The following is a 12,981-nucleotide window of genomic DNA, read 5'->3' on the forward strand; positions in this document are numbered from 1 at the left end:
ACGCCTGATATGAATCCTATAGCGTCTGTCTCACCTCATTATATGACTGGAACAACACTCCACCCCCCTCCCCTTGTTTTGATTCTTCCCTCCTCTTCCTCTGCTCCTCCTTCTCTTTCCTCCATGTGTACTGTAAAGTGTTTCTGAATGACAGACAAATTAATGCAAATGAAAGCACTCAAAGTATCTACTAGTAGTGTTTTCCCCCCCTTTGTAGATCTTTTTAATGACGTGTAATTCTGGCCTGGACATACTTGAAAGGATTGGTTCATAATTTTTCAAGGGTCATATCTCTTATGTCCAAATGACTCCATAAAAGGTCATAATGTGGCTGCAGGTCTTCATTCAAACAGAGCTGGAGCACCATCAGGCTTGACTCATTTAATCAACTGATCACAGTCATCAGACAGTTGATTGGTTGAATCATATGTGCTCTTGATTGGTTGGAACAAAAACCTGCAGACAAACGGCCCTTTATGGTAGTTAGTTTGGATATGCCTGGTTTAAATGATAGGTTCATTATTTTTCAAACAACAGTCACAAGCCCAGATGAACACTGCAACGGGTTTTTTTGTTGTTGTAATCATTCCTCCTGTTCATAATGACCATTATTTGTTATAAGTACTTCATGACCAGTGTTGGGGAGTAACTAGTTACATGTTAAAGCGCTACGTAATTTAATTACAGTTACTGATGAAAATGTTAGGAGGTTATATCTGATGTCAGACCTTTAAGATTTTGCTCATGAGGGTTTTTTCCTCATTTTTTAACATTTAGCATGTTACTGAATACATATATTGCTGTTGTTAATGTGTTAAAATTAATATTTAGTAAATAAATCGTGATGTGAGCTTATTTGGAGCACACATGAGCTTAAATGGAGTCACAGTACCAATTAAACTCACTTTATTCATCAAATATCTTTATTTTATATTCCAAAATCTACATGAAATAATGAATACATTTTCAAATGAGAGATACATGTTGCTTTATAAGAAATGATCTCCCTTATAAATCATGTCAGTATCCATGAAAAACTTTATTAAAATATAATAATACATTTTTATTATTAAATAGTTACATTACTTATTATTATATTTTAAATAGAGGAACTAACTAGTAATCTCTAACCTATTACATTTCCAAAGTAACCTAGGATATGAGGCTGAAATGAGATACTCCGACCAGCAGGTGGCGCTGCTCTGGCTGCTCCTCTGTAGTTCAGACTCATTTAAATCCTTCCTGGTCATCTCTTTGGCTTCAGGTCACACGTGGTTCAACCGGATGAGCAAACCAACGTGGTGTCTGCATAGCTTCAGTACAGACAGACTTATTTTTATATTAGTTATATAATCAGGTTATAGTCAATATGACTGAGACTAAAGCAGAGTCTGGGTCTAAACCAGCCAAAGAGCTGCTGGCTTTAAACCCAAAACAAGAGTCTGACTTCAAGAAGAAGGTCCAGGAGGCGAAGAAGAAGAAATCAGCTAAGGTGGGTTTGAGCTAAACTACAGAAACATCACGATTCATGTTTTAGATCTGGTTTTAAATCTTTTACTTTTTAATCTTCTGACTCCTTTAAAATAAAATAAAGTCTATCTGCTTCTCCACGTCATGTGTTGCTTTGTTTACCAGATTAATGATCCGTTATTGGCTTGAATGATTGATTGATTAGTTCATAGTTTTGTCCATAAAATGTTAAAAAGCAGTGATAATTATTAATTTAGACACGTGTGGTTTTATCTGATCCATCATGTGCGACAAAGAAAAGTAATTAGAAGAAGCTGAAACTAAACATTTTTTTCTCCACATTTGTGCTTCAAAAGTGATTAAAACAATGAATCAATTATCTAATTACGGGCTGATTAATGTAGACTAACTGGTTGACTAATGATTAATCCAAGAAATAAAGCAAAAATTAAAAAGCCTGACAAAAAATGTGTCAAAAATATATGTACATTTTTTTTTTAAATTCTCCTTTAAACTTTGCATTTTCACTTTCTGCACAGTGAAGCTTAAATATGCAGCTATAGACAGGAAAACATGTTAGAGTAGCACAATTTTATTATAATTATATACTTATTATAAACTTTTAAGTAATCCAGTAACGTATATGTGTACACGTGTATGTCATGTGTTTTAAATAGCCTTTGTATAGAAAGTGAAATTAAAAAGTCATTAATAGTAAAGGAGGAAGATAAAAAGGCTTTTTACACAGCAGACAAATTGATTCGTCACAGTAGAAAAAAAAACACGTGTTATAAATTTAGTTAGTTCCCCAAATTTAATGTGACGTGGCTGCTAATTAGATTTAATTAATTAAAAAAAAAATCTACACTGAGTTTTTCCTGCTGCTGTTAACATGAATGTCTTCTAAGAAAAGCTCTGTGTTTATATATATATATATATGAAATAAACCCATTAAAACTTGTATAAATACATAATTATCTCTATATTATACAAATATGCATGTAATGTCTGTGTAACTTCATCCTTTTTATTTCTTGTATTTTTATTGTTTTATTGTCTTTCTCTAATATTCTGCTGATTAATTGTTTGTTTTATAACAATTTGCCCAAGAATCAAATTTTTGATGGTGGAAATTATCTTCCATACAATTTTTAAAGAAATTATTTTTTGGCTTCTTAACAGTTGGAGATTACCTGTTAATTGTTATTAGTTGTTTAGCCTATAAAATGACAGGAAATGGTGATAAGTTGACGTCTTTAAATCTCCTTTGTCCCGACCAACAGTGCAACAACCTAAAGATATTCAATAAACCAGATAATATTTATATTTGAGAAGCTAGAACCAGGAAATTAGGACAGTTTTTCCCCCATCAGAAATGACTCAAAATGATCTAATCTCTACATGTAATAATATATTTAGCTCTGGCACAGTCTGAAAATGAGCCCGGGTCTCTCAGTGGTCTGGGTTCAGATAACTGTGCCGACATAATTTTGGTGCGTTAAGCTTATTGCGTGTCTCCTGGTGTCATCGTGATAAAACCCATGTACCAACAAACTGACCTGTGAACCAATCAGCTTCTGCTCAGTGTTCAAAATGAGCAAATGTGACTTTAACGAACTAAACCCATTAAAACTTGTATAAATACAGAATTATCTCTATATTATACAAATATGCATGTAATGTCTGTGTAACTTCATCCTTTTTATTTATTGTATTTTTATTTGTCTTTCTTTAAGGGAGTGGTTCGTGTGACACCCGGAGTGATTTATGTCGGACATTTACCTCTCGGGTTGTTTGAACCTCAACTCAAAACTTACTTTGAACAGTTTGGGAAAGTCCTCCGACTGCGGCTGTCCAGGAGTAAAAAGGTAACACTCAACATGAAGTTAATGAATTAAAATAAACATGTTTGACGTATTTGACAGTGCTAAACCAGACTTAGAAAGTTAAAAAAATGCATTTATACAAGATAAAGAGGAGAAAAAGATAATTTTGAGCTGGTCCTGTCCTTTAGAAATCAAGTAACCTGAAAATATTTAGATTTTCTAAGTTCTGAGTCGTCTCCCCTCACTGATCAGACTGATTTTGGCTCGGACTGAAAATGATCTCAGGTGCATCAGTGATCTGAGTTCAGATAAATGAGCCTAAAGTATTCTGGCACATATAAGCTAATCACCTGCTCACTCATTTGCAGAGTGATTAAACCCATGGGCCAACAAATGAAACTCTTTGAATGCATCAAATAGAAAATATGTGGTATGAATGAAGTCATCAAGAAATATAATATTTTCTCTCTTTATCTCATATCTCTTCATTTGCAGACAGGTGGAAGCAAAGGTTACGCATTCGTAGAGTTTGACTGCGATGAAGTTGCTAAGATTGTTGCAGAGACCATGAATAATTACCTGATGGGAGAGAGACTCATCAAATGTGAGTAAAATGCAAATATGAATCTGTTAATAATCAGCATGACTCCAGTTTTTACTACAGAGTGGAGGAATGTCACCTGAGACATGGATTAAAGCACATAAATGATTAAAAAATAGATCCCAGTAGTGCTAAAATGTGATGCATCTTTATATAATTTTAATTGTCTGTTAACAGGATTTACTACTAAATAACTCTTAATATTAAGTTACTGTCGGCTCAGAGCTCTAAACACGTCTCCTCTTGTTTCTCAGGTCACGTGGTCGAGCCGGAGAAGGTACACGAGAAGCTGTTTGTCGGCTCTCAGAAGGAATTTAAAAAGCCGTCTCATCCCGCCGTAGGACGCTACAACAAGGAGCGCACGGCCGAGCAGATCGCCAAGATGACGGACAAGCTGCTGCGTAAAGAGTCGAAGCTCCGCAAGAGGCTCGCTGCACACGGCATCGAATACGAATTCCCAGGATTCGTAAGTGAAATCATCCCTTGACTAAAAATCATGTTGGTTCTTGGTCTTTTGTAACCTTTCCTTCTCTCTTTGTTTTCAGGCTTCTCAGGTGCCTAAGAAGAAGAAGTCTGACGGCATGGACGCTTCAACGTGTAGCGATGTAAGGCAACACACAAACATCTGGGGCTTCAGCTAATGATTTTAATTGCTGATGAATGTGTTAATTATTGTCTTGATTAAGAGATTAGTTGTTGAGATTAATTAATCTATAAAATGACAATGAAAATTTGCCATTTATATTTGAGACAGTTTAGTTTTTTTGTGGCAGGAATGGACCCAGATTATTTTATTTTTACAGGAGACAAAATAAATCTGAACATATTTATATTTCAGAAGCTAGAATCTATTTTTTGTGGTGGAAATGATCTTCCATACAATACAAAGAAATTATTTTTGACTTCTTAACATTTGGAGATTACCTGCTAATTTGTTGATTGTTTGGCCTATAAAATGACAGAAAATGGCGAAAATTTGTCGTATTTAAATCTCCTTTGTCCCGACGAACAGTGCAACAACCTAAAGATATTCAATAAACCAGATTATATTTATATTTGTGAGGCTAGAATCAGAGAATAAGGACTTTAAAAAATGACTCAAAATGATAATTTGACTTATATAAATAGTTGGAGTTTAAAATGTCTTATCTAATCTCTACATGTAATAATATATTTAACTCTGGCACAGTCTGAAAATGAGCCCGGGTCTCTCAGTGGTCTGGGCTCAGATAACTGTGCCGACATTATTTTGGTGCGTTAAGCTTATTGCGTGTCTTCTGGTGTCATCGTGATAAAACCCATGTACCAACAAACTGACCTGTCAACCAATCAGCTTCTGCTCAGTATTAAAATGTGACTACATGTGACTTTAACAAGCTTCTCCTCCACTCCAGGGCCCCACACCTGTCTGCACCCCCTCCCTGCTGGAGAGGAGGAAGTCGATGGTTGTCGGGGACGACGACGGGGACGACGAGATCATCCTCAAGATTCCTGCTGTGGATAAAGACGAAGAAGAGGGTTCCTCAGAGGAAGAGGAAGGCAGCGATAATGAAGAAGGAGAAGAGGAGGAGGAGGAGGAGGGAGATGAGTCGGAGGGCGAGGAGCCGTCCGAAGGAGACAAACCCGCCACAGAGGAGGCGGAGCCACAGTGAAAGTCTTTGTTTTAAGGTGGACTTGGTTCTCTGGTGGTCAGAGCAGGATCACGTGTGGTCTTTGATTTTGCTTTGAGTTTCAGAAAAGCTTCGAACTGAAATCACTGAGTATCTCTTCTTTAAATTATTATGTGGAAATCACATAACGGTCTAGAAAGAAGCTCTTATTATTATTATTATTATTATTATTATTATTATCATTAAAGATTCCAGATTAATTGTAGGTATAAATTATGAGTATTATGAACGATGCTCAGAATAAAACCCCGGCCTGGACGTCTTTTACAATGTCATAAATATAAATATACATTAAATCAGTTCTGGAGCAAGCTGTTTTCTTCCCCCTTATAGGGCTGTAATGTTAATGCAAGACAGGAGCAAGTTTTCTTTTTGTGTGTGTGTGTGTATGTATGTATGTGTGTGTGTGTGTGTGTGTTTTTAACCACATTTGTCTAAAGAAAATGTGGTTAAATTTGTAATATGTACGATGATCTTTAAAGAATAAATATGAGAATCTACTCTGGAGCCGTCATTTTAATACACAGGATGTTTATTTTAAAGGAAAAATAAAGACTTTTAAACATGTCACAGTAGGGAAATGTAAAATGTGTATTATGAAATTAATGATGGCTGAAATCAATCTTGCTGTTTGAGGGTTATTGTGTGTACTGATGGCACTGTCAAAGCCTAACTGGACACTTTGAACAGCCATCGTTAATATTAATAATATGCTTTTTCTAATCTTATCAATGTCAGTGTCGCTCACTTTATAATGTGCTTGAACTTTGTTGCTTTTAGATATGAAGTACGGCACACTCAAGCTGCAAAAATAATACAATGCAAGTATGAAATTCTGCAATGAAATGTTACGTTACACAACAAATAGAAGGTATTGTACCTTTAACTGCCTGTATTGTATAATAATAAGTTGCATTGATAAGTAATAAAACCACAACTGTCCCTTTACTAGAAACTGTAAATAGTGTGTGATCCTAAAGACTGTAAGACAATAAACTAATTGCTGTAGCTTGTGTGTATGTGTGGGTGTTTTACTTTGATTAACAGTCAGTAAATGTGAGTACTATAATCATTCCTCCTGTTCATACTGACCATTAGAAGATCCTTTCATAAAGTACTTATAGTGGAAGTGATGAAGGACTAAATCTACAGTCCTCCTCCTGTGCAAAAATCTACTTAAATATTTATCCTGAAGCTAAAAATACAGAATGAATAAAACTGATATATGTGTATAAGCATGAGTCAAGTATTGCATTGACATTTAAGTGTTTGGGTGAATAAATGCTAAAAAAAGAAGCTGCAATAATGAGTGTAATATGTTTAGAAATGATGCATTAACACTGTAATAATTCTGTTTTTAAAGGACAAGTTCACACTTTTTTTATGGCTGCCTTAAAGCAACAGTCAGATTACCCACATAAACACTATTAAAACAGGTTTTTCTTGCTATAATCATTCATCCACAGCCTTCCTCCTGTTTAAAGGTGAATCTGAAGCTAATATGAAGCTTCAGTCGTCCAAAATGAGTCAAATCAAGTCTTTTATTCAACGTTACAGTGTTTTTAGTACCAAAGTCTTTTTGTTACTATACTTCCACCACAGCTCAACAGGGAAACACTAAGAGAAGAATTTGATGCTAAAAAGACTGTAAATGTGTCAGATATCACTTGATATGACTCAGACTGCTGAAGCTCAATAGAAGCTGATCATCTACTTTTAAATGACTGGACATGTAGACAACTGGCTGATGATTTATGTCCTTTAACTGTGTCATAGGAATAGGAAACTAGTGCAAAACTGCTCTGAAAAGATAAGTAGTTTGTGGTGAAGTGAAGAGGGAACATATAACGTAAAATATATTCTCTCAGCTCCAGCAACACTCACACACGTGATTGTGTGTATTATTATACCCCCTTAAAACTGTTATTTTACCATCCTATTTATTTAATTTGCATCAGACCTACTCTCACCTTTGACAGGCCATGAACATAAAGCTTCAAATTTGACCCATTTTTGAGCATTTGAGAGCTTTAAAGACACCATATACACATTTCTTTTAGCTTTAACTTTTCCTAATGTGACTCACAGTATACAAATATGGAAATAAAATGCATCTTTTACATTTTTTTAATTTTTGTGTGTGCAGCATATACACATTTTTATACAAGAATCTGCATTTAAACATGTTGTTTTTTATATGTATTATATATATTTCTATGTATTCTAGTAAATGTTCTCCTGGACCATAAAATAGTGATTGTGAATATATTTTTTCCACAAGATTAACAATAATAATAATAATGGTTATATATTATTACCATTATTATTATTATTACTACTACTACTACTATTAATAATAATGATAATAATGCATTTTATTTAAAGGCGCCTTTCAAAGCACTCAAAGACACATTAAATAACAACAACAGTACATCAAACCTAATAAAATATAATATAATATAACAACATAAGGATTAATCAAACATTTATTAATGACTGATGGGAGTTATTTATGAATGTGAATTAGTTTAGAGACTAATTATGAGTCATGAATATGAACAGTATGTAAGAAGCAAATGCATTTTTACACTAAATAACACTGGATTTTATCCCCCTTGTGGACTTAAAGCCTCTATTTAAAATAAAATAAACCTTTTCCACTGCATATAATATAAACCACAGAGCCAATTCGACCAGTAGATGTCGCTAGAGGTCGATTTATACCTCCAAAAAAAAAAGACTCACCCTCCTCCCCCTTTTTTTTCACATTGCCATGCGACAGTTTTCCAAGTGCCAACATCATCCCTGCATCGACTGCGCATGCGCACGACGATCCCATTCTTGTCCTGCAGGCAGCATTCCGGGTGGAGAGAGAGAGAGAGAGAGAGAGGGAGAGAGAGAGAGAGAGAGAAAGAAAGAGAAAGACACACACATACACACCAGAGAGAGAGGCTTTTTTTGGGTATATTTAATACAGAAACTGAGGAGCTACATATTCAGACAAGCCTCGCCCTTCATGCACGATATGGTGAGTACACACACACACGTTTTATGTTCATGTTTCTCGCCTTTTGTGTGTGTTGCTGCCTGTCTGTCTGCTCTGCTCTGCCTGACGTTTCATTGAAAGGCTAGCTTTAGCTTTTATCAACCCTCACCACCACCTCCCTCCTCCTGCTCCCTTCTTCTTCTTCTTCTCCTCCACCTCTCTCTCTATAACACACACACACACACCTACACACACATACACACACAGACACACACCTACTGTTGTCTTGCAGGGTGTGTTAAAAAAAAAATCAGCTGTTTTATTGTAAAGAAATACACACACACACACACACAAAAAGGAAAGGTGTTTGTTTTAATGGTGGTTGTGCTAGCAGCTAACGTTGCACAAAAGCAATAGAGAGCTATGTGTGTGTATTTGTGTGTATATATGTGTGTATTTGTGTGTATATAGGTGTATATGTGTGTGTGTGTGTATTAGTGTGACACCAAGCAAAATCTGGTTGCAAAGGATGAGTGGCCTGTCAGTAGCTTTGATGCAAACTTGAATACACAAAAGCAGAGAGAGAGAGAGAGCTATGTGTGTGTATTTGTGTTTATATATATGTGTATATTTGTGTGAATATGTGTGTGTATTAGTGTGACACCAAGCAAATTTGGTTGAAAAGGATGAGTGGCCTGTCAGTAGGTTTAATGCAGACTTGAATACGTTGCACAAAAGCAATAGAGAGAGCTATGTGTGTGTATTTGTGTGTATATATATATATATATATGTGTGTCTGTGTATATTTGTGTGTATATGTCTGTGTGTGTGTGTTTGTTTGTGTGTGACACCAATCAAAATCTGGTTGCAAAGGATGAGTGGGCCTGTCGTAGGTGAGAGTAGGTTTAATGCAGACTTGATTAAATGGGGTGATGATTAAAATAAAACAGCAGATTTAAGGTGGTATGATATTATAATGCTTTGTGGTTTAAAGGACAAGTTCACCATTTTTTTTTAACCCCCTAGTGTGTCCTTAAAACAGCAGTCAGGTGTCCGTATGAGCAGTGAAAGACGGTTTTCCTCCTGTTCATACTGACTATTAAAAGATCTCCTTCAAATGTGCTTTCAGTGTAAAGTGATAGACGACAAAATCCACATTCATTTAGCGTGAAAAAAATGCATTTAAAAGTTAATCTGAAGCTTATATGGAGGCTTCAGCAGTCTGAGTTAGTCATATCAAGTGGATATCGGACACATTTACAGTCTTTTCAGCATCATATTATCCCTATTTGTGTTTCCCTGTTGAGCTGTGGTGGAATTATAGTAACAAAATGAGGGAATTTGACACTAAAAAGAGTGTAAATGTGCAAAAATGTATTTAAAATTAGACGTGAAGCTTATTTGAGTGGATATCTGTCATATTTACCGTCTTTTTTAGCATCAAATTCTCCCTCTTTGTGTTTCCCAGAGTAGGTCTGATGCAAATTTGAATAAATAGGATGGTAAAAATAACAACAACAGTTTTTAAGGTGGTATAATAATATCACAATGTATTGGATTATGGTTTAAAGGACATGGTTAGCAATTTTTCACGTGTCCATATGAATAGTAAAAGTGGGTTTTCTGTTCATACCGACTATTAAAAGATCTCCTTATAGCTTCTATTCAGCTTCAGCAGATATCTGACACATTTACTGTCTTTTTAGCATCAAATTCTCCTCTTTGTGTTACTCTACTTCCTTCTTCTTGGGGTCCACACCCTCAAAAATACTTCATAAAATCAAGATAAATAATAGAGTGTATTATTAGACAATAATCAACAGTGGCACTAACATACATATTGTCACACTGGACACAACAAATCAATCCAAGCTGCTTTAAATATGTTTATTCATGTGGTCGAGCTAAGATGTATTATGTATTTTTTTAAGGTGGAGATGCTGCTAATTCTCTAAAAATTACTTTTGGAGCACAAATGACTAAATTACAATTACTTAACACACATGTAGCATAATAATATATATGTTATGGTTAATGCAGCTGCTCAGAGAATGAATGGGACATACTTGATATAAGGACTTTCTGTATAAATATGATTATCAACAATCCTCACAGTCATTTTAAAAGTAGATGTGAAGCTTTCTATTCAGCTCCAGCAGTCTGAGTTAGTCATATCAAGCTGATATCTGACACATTTACAGTCTTTTAAGCATCAAATTCTCCTCTTAGTGTTTCCCTGTTGAGCTGTGGTGGAAGTATAGTAACAAAAAGACTTTGGCACTAAAAACACTGTAACGTTGAAACATAGAAGATGAAGATTTGACTCATTTTGGACGACTGTAGCTTCATATTAGCTTCAGATTAAACTTTTAAATACATTTTTTGCACAGGAGAAGGATTGTGGATGAATGATTATAGCAAGAAAAACCTGTTTTTATAGTGTTTATTCGGGTAACCTGACTGTTGCTTTAAGACAGCCGTAAAAAAGTGTGAACTTGTCCTTTAAAAACAGATTTTTTTACAGTGTTAATGCATCATTTTTAAACATATTACACTCAGACTATTGCAGCTTCTTTTATAGCATTTATTCACACTCATACACACACACACACACACACACACACACACACACACACACACACACACACACACACACACACACACACACACACACACACACACACACACTCTCACACTTCAATACTTGACTCATACACATACACACATATCAGATTATTATTAATTCTGTCATTTTTTATCCAGAATCTTATTTATTCAGCTGCTTTTTTTAGCCTGGATTTCAATGTTTAGCTGCAACATTACATCTAATATATACATCACATCTGTTGCATTGCTTTAGTTGATCTGCACCGTCCCTGTTAAATAAACTAAACACTTGAATACATTAAACTCTCAACTAGTAAAACAAAAAGAAAGAAAAGGATTTTATTGCTTGAACAAGAACTTTGCACTCATGAGGAGAATTTAGTTCACACATTATGTCAGCGAGGAGGTCGAGGTCCAGTGAGTTTGGCCCATATCAAAACACGTAGGGGTAGATTTTCACCTCCAGGAACAAAGGCTGATAAACGCAGCGTCTGATTAAAAAAGAAAAAAAAAAAAAGGTTTGTTTACACATTCCTTTCTGGAAGATAATCTTGTCACACACACACACACACACACACACACACACACACACACACACACACACACACACACACACACACACACACACACACACACACACACACACACACACACACACAAAAGGAAAAGCTCAGGGGTTATTTGGCGGTGACGAGTAGCTCCGTCAGTGTATGATGGAGCAGTTTTCTTTTGAAATGTGGAGCGAGGGGTATGCAGCAACGTTCAAGAGGAGCTGCTACTGAAGCTGAACCCCCCTCCCAAAAAACCCTCCTACTGGTGTTTACATGGGAGGAGTGGGCTGTCAGGAAGCTGTCAGATAGCAGGGGTGTGTGTGTGTGTGTGTGTGTGTGTGTGTGTGTGTGTGAGGTAATTCATTCAAATACTTGCTGTTTTTGAATGTTGATTTTCCTGCATTTCCTCTTGCTTTGTTTGCGAAGCCGCATCAGAGGCATTTAGCATTTATTCATTTAGCCTTTTTTAACAGTATTAGGAAGTACTCTAAAACAGGACATGATGGATACGGGATTTTTTTGGGGGGGACAATATCGATACCGCTATTAGAGAGTGAAAATAAATCCAATTTGAGCTAATTAGGATCTATGTTAGCTGTTAAAAAATGGTTTTAACTACTCTTTCTGGGCTCCACACAGATCATACACAACAATATACACACAGACTCATACATGAAAAATACATGATGAGGTCAACAAGAAGGATACAAAGAAAAATAAAATAAAATACAAAATAAATGACACTAATACCGATATATCGACTGATAATCTCCTATACATAAATACATATGTTCCACATGGAAACCTGTTTTGGACGTATTAGATTTATGACAGTCACCATAATTATCAACATTGAGAAAACGGGTCAAGCAGAGAGAGCGAGAGAGAGAGAGAGAGAGAGGAATGACCTGCAGCAAAGGTTCCTTTGGTCGGATTCAAACTAGGGACGCTGCCTTTATTTTAGAGGCGGGGGGAAACAGTGCATACAGCATAGTATTGCGATATTTTGCATGACAGTATTGTATCGATATACGGATGCCAAGTATCGATCTTTTATCGCAGAAATTGCAAAGAATGAAAATTAAAGTTTTTTTTTTCTTTTCGGGACATAATTTGCAGGTGAAAAAATGTAGAGAATTGCAATATATATATCGCAGCATATCACAATATATTTAAAATCGCAATAATATTTTATCGTGACACAAGTATTGATAATATCATATCGTGGAGCCTAGCTGGTAATTCCCATCCCGACTTTATGTGGCAAGTG

At 35.6% G+C, this 12,981-nt stretch overlaps 2 protein-coding genes and 3 non-coding genes across 5 annotated transcripts in view; all 5 read left to right on the plus strand.

Moving 5' to 3' along the window:
• The first annotated feature begins 1,276 nt into the window (after positions 1 to 1,276).
• Positions 1,277 to 6,567, plus strand: nifk (nucleolar protein interacting with the FHA domain of MKI67). Its single transcript, XM_062431716.1, has 6 exons — positions 1,277 to 1,492; positions 3,207 to 3,338; positions 3,792 to 3,900; positions 4,152 to 4,363; positions 4,443 to 4,502; positions 5,292 to 6,567. Exons 1-6 carry the CDS (start codon positions 1,370 to 1,372, stop codon positions 5,547 to 5,549), a joined length of 894 nt encoding a protein of 297 aa, XP_062287700.1. The 5' UTR covers positions 1,277 to 1,369; the 3' UTR covers positions 5,550 to 6,567.
• On the plus strand, positions 2,897 to 3,025 carry LOC133993477 (small nucleolar RNA ACA64). Its single transcript, XR_009927062.1, has one exon. It is a non-coding gene; the product is annotated as a small nucleolar RNA ACA64 (small nucleolar RNA).
• LOC133993478 (small nucleolar RNA ACA64) lies at positions 3,561 to 3,691 on the plus strand. The gene has a single exon (XR_009927063.1). It is a non-coding gene; the product is annotated as a small nucleolar RNA ACA64 (small nucleolar RNA).
• LOC133993482 (small nucleolar RNA ACA64) lies at positions 5,083 to 5,211 on the plus strand. Its single transcript, XR_009927066.1, has one exon. It is a non-coding gene; the product is annotated as a small nucleolar RNA ACA64 (small nucleolar RNA).
• A 1,882-nt stretch (positions 6,568 to 8,449) lies between the features above and the next one.
• clasp1a (cytoplasmic linker associated protein 1a) overlaps positions 8,450 to 12,981 on the plus strand; it is a 119,745-nt gene continuing 115,213 nt past the window's right edge. Inside the window, exon 1 of the mRNA XM_062431453.1 lies at positions 8,450 to 8,595. The gene's annotated coding sequence lies outside the window, so the exon portion shown is untranslated. The remainder of the gene's footprint in view (positions 8,596 to 12,981) is intronic.

Source organism: Scomber scombrus, chromosome 13, assembly GCF_963691925.1.
Source record: "Scomber scombrus chromosome 13, fScoSco1.1, whole genome shotgun sequence".
NCBI classification, from domain to species: Eukaryota; Metazoa; Chordata; class Actinopteri; order Scombriformes; family Scombridae; genus Scomber; species Scomber scombrus.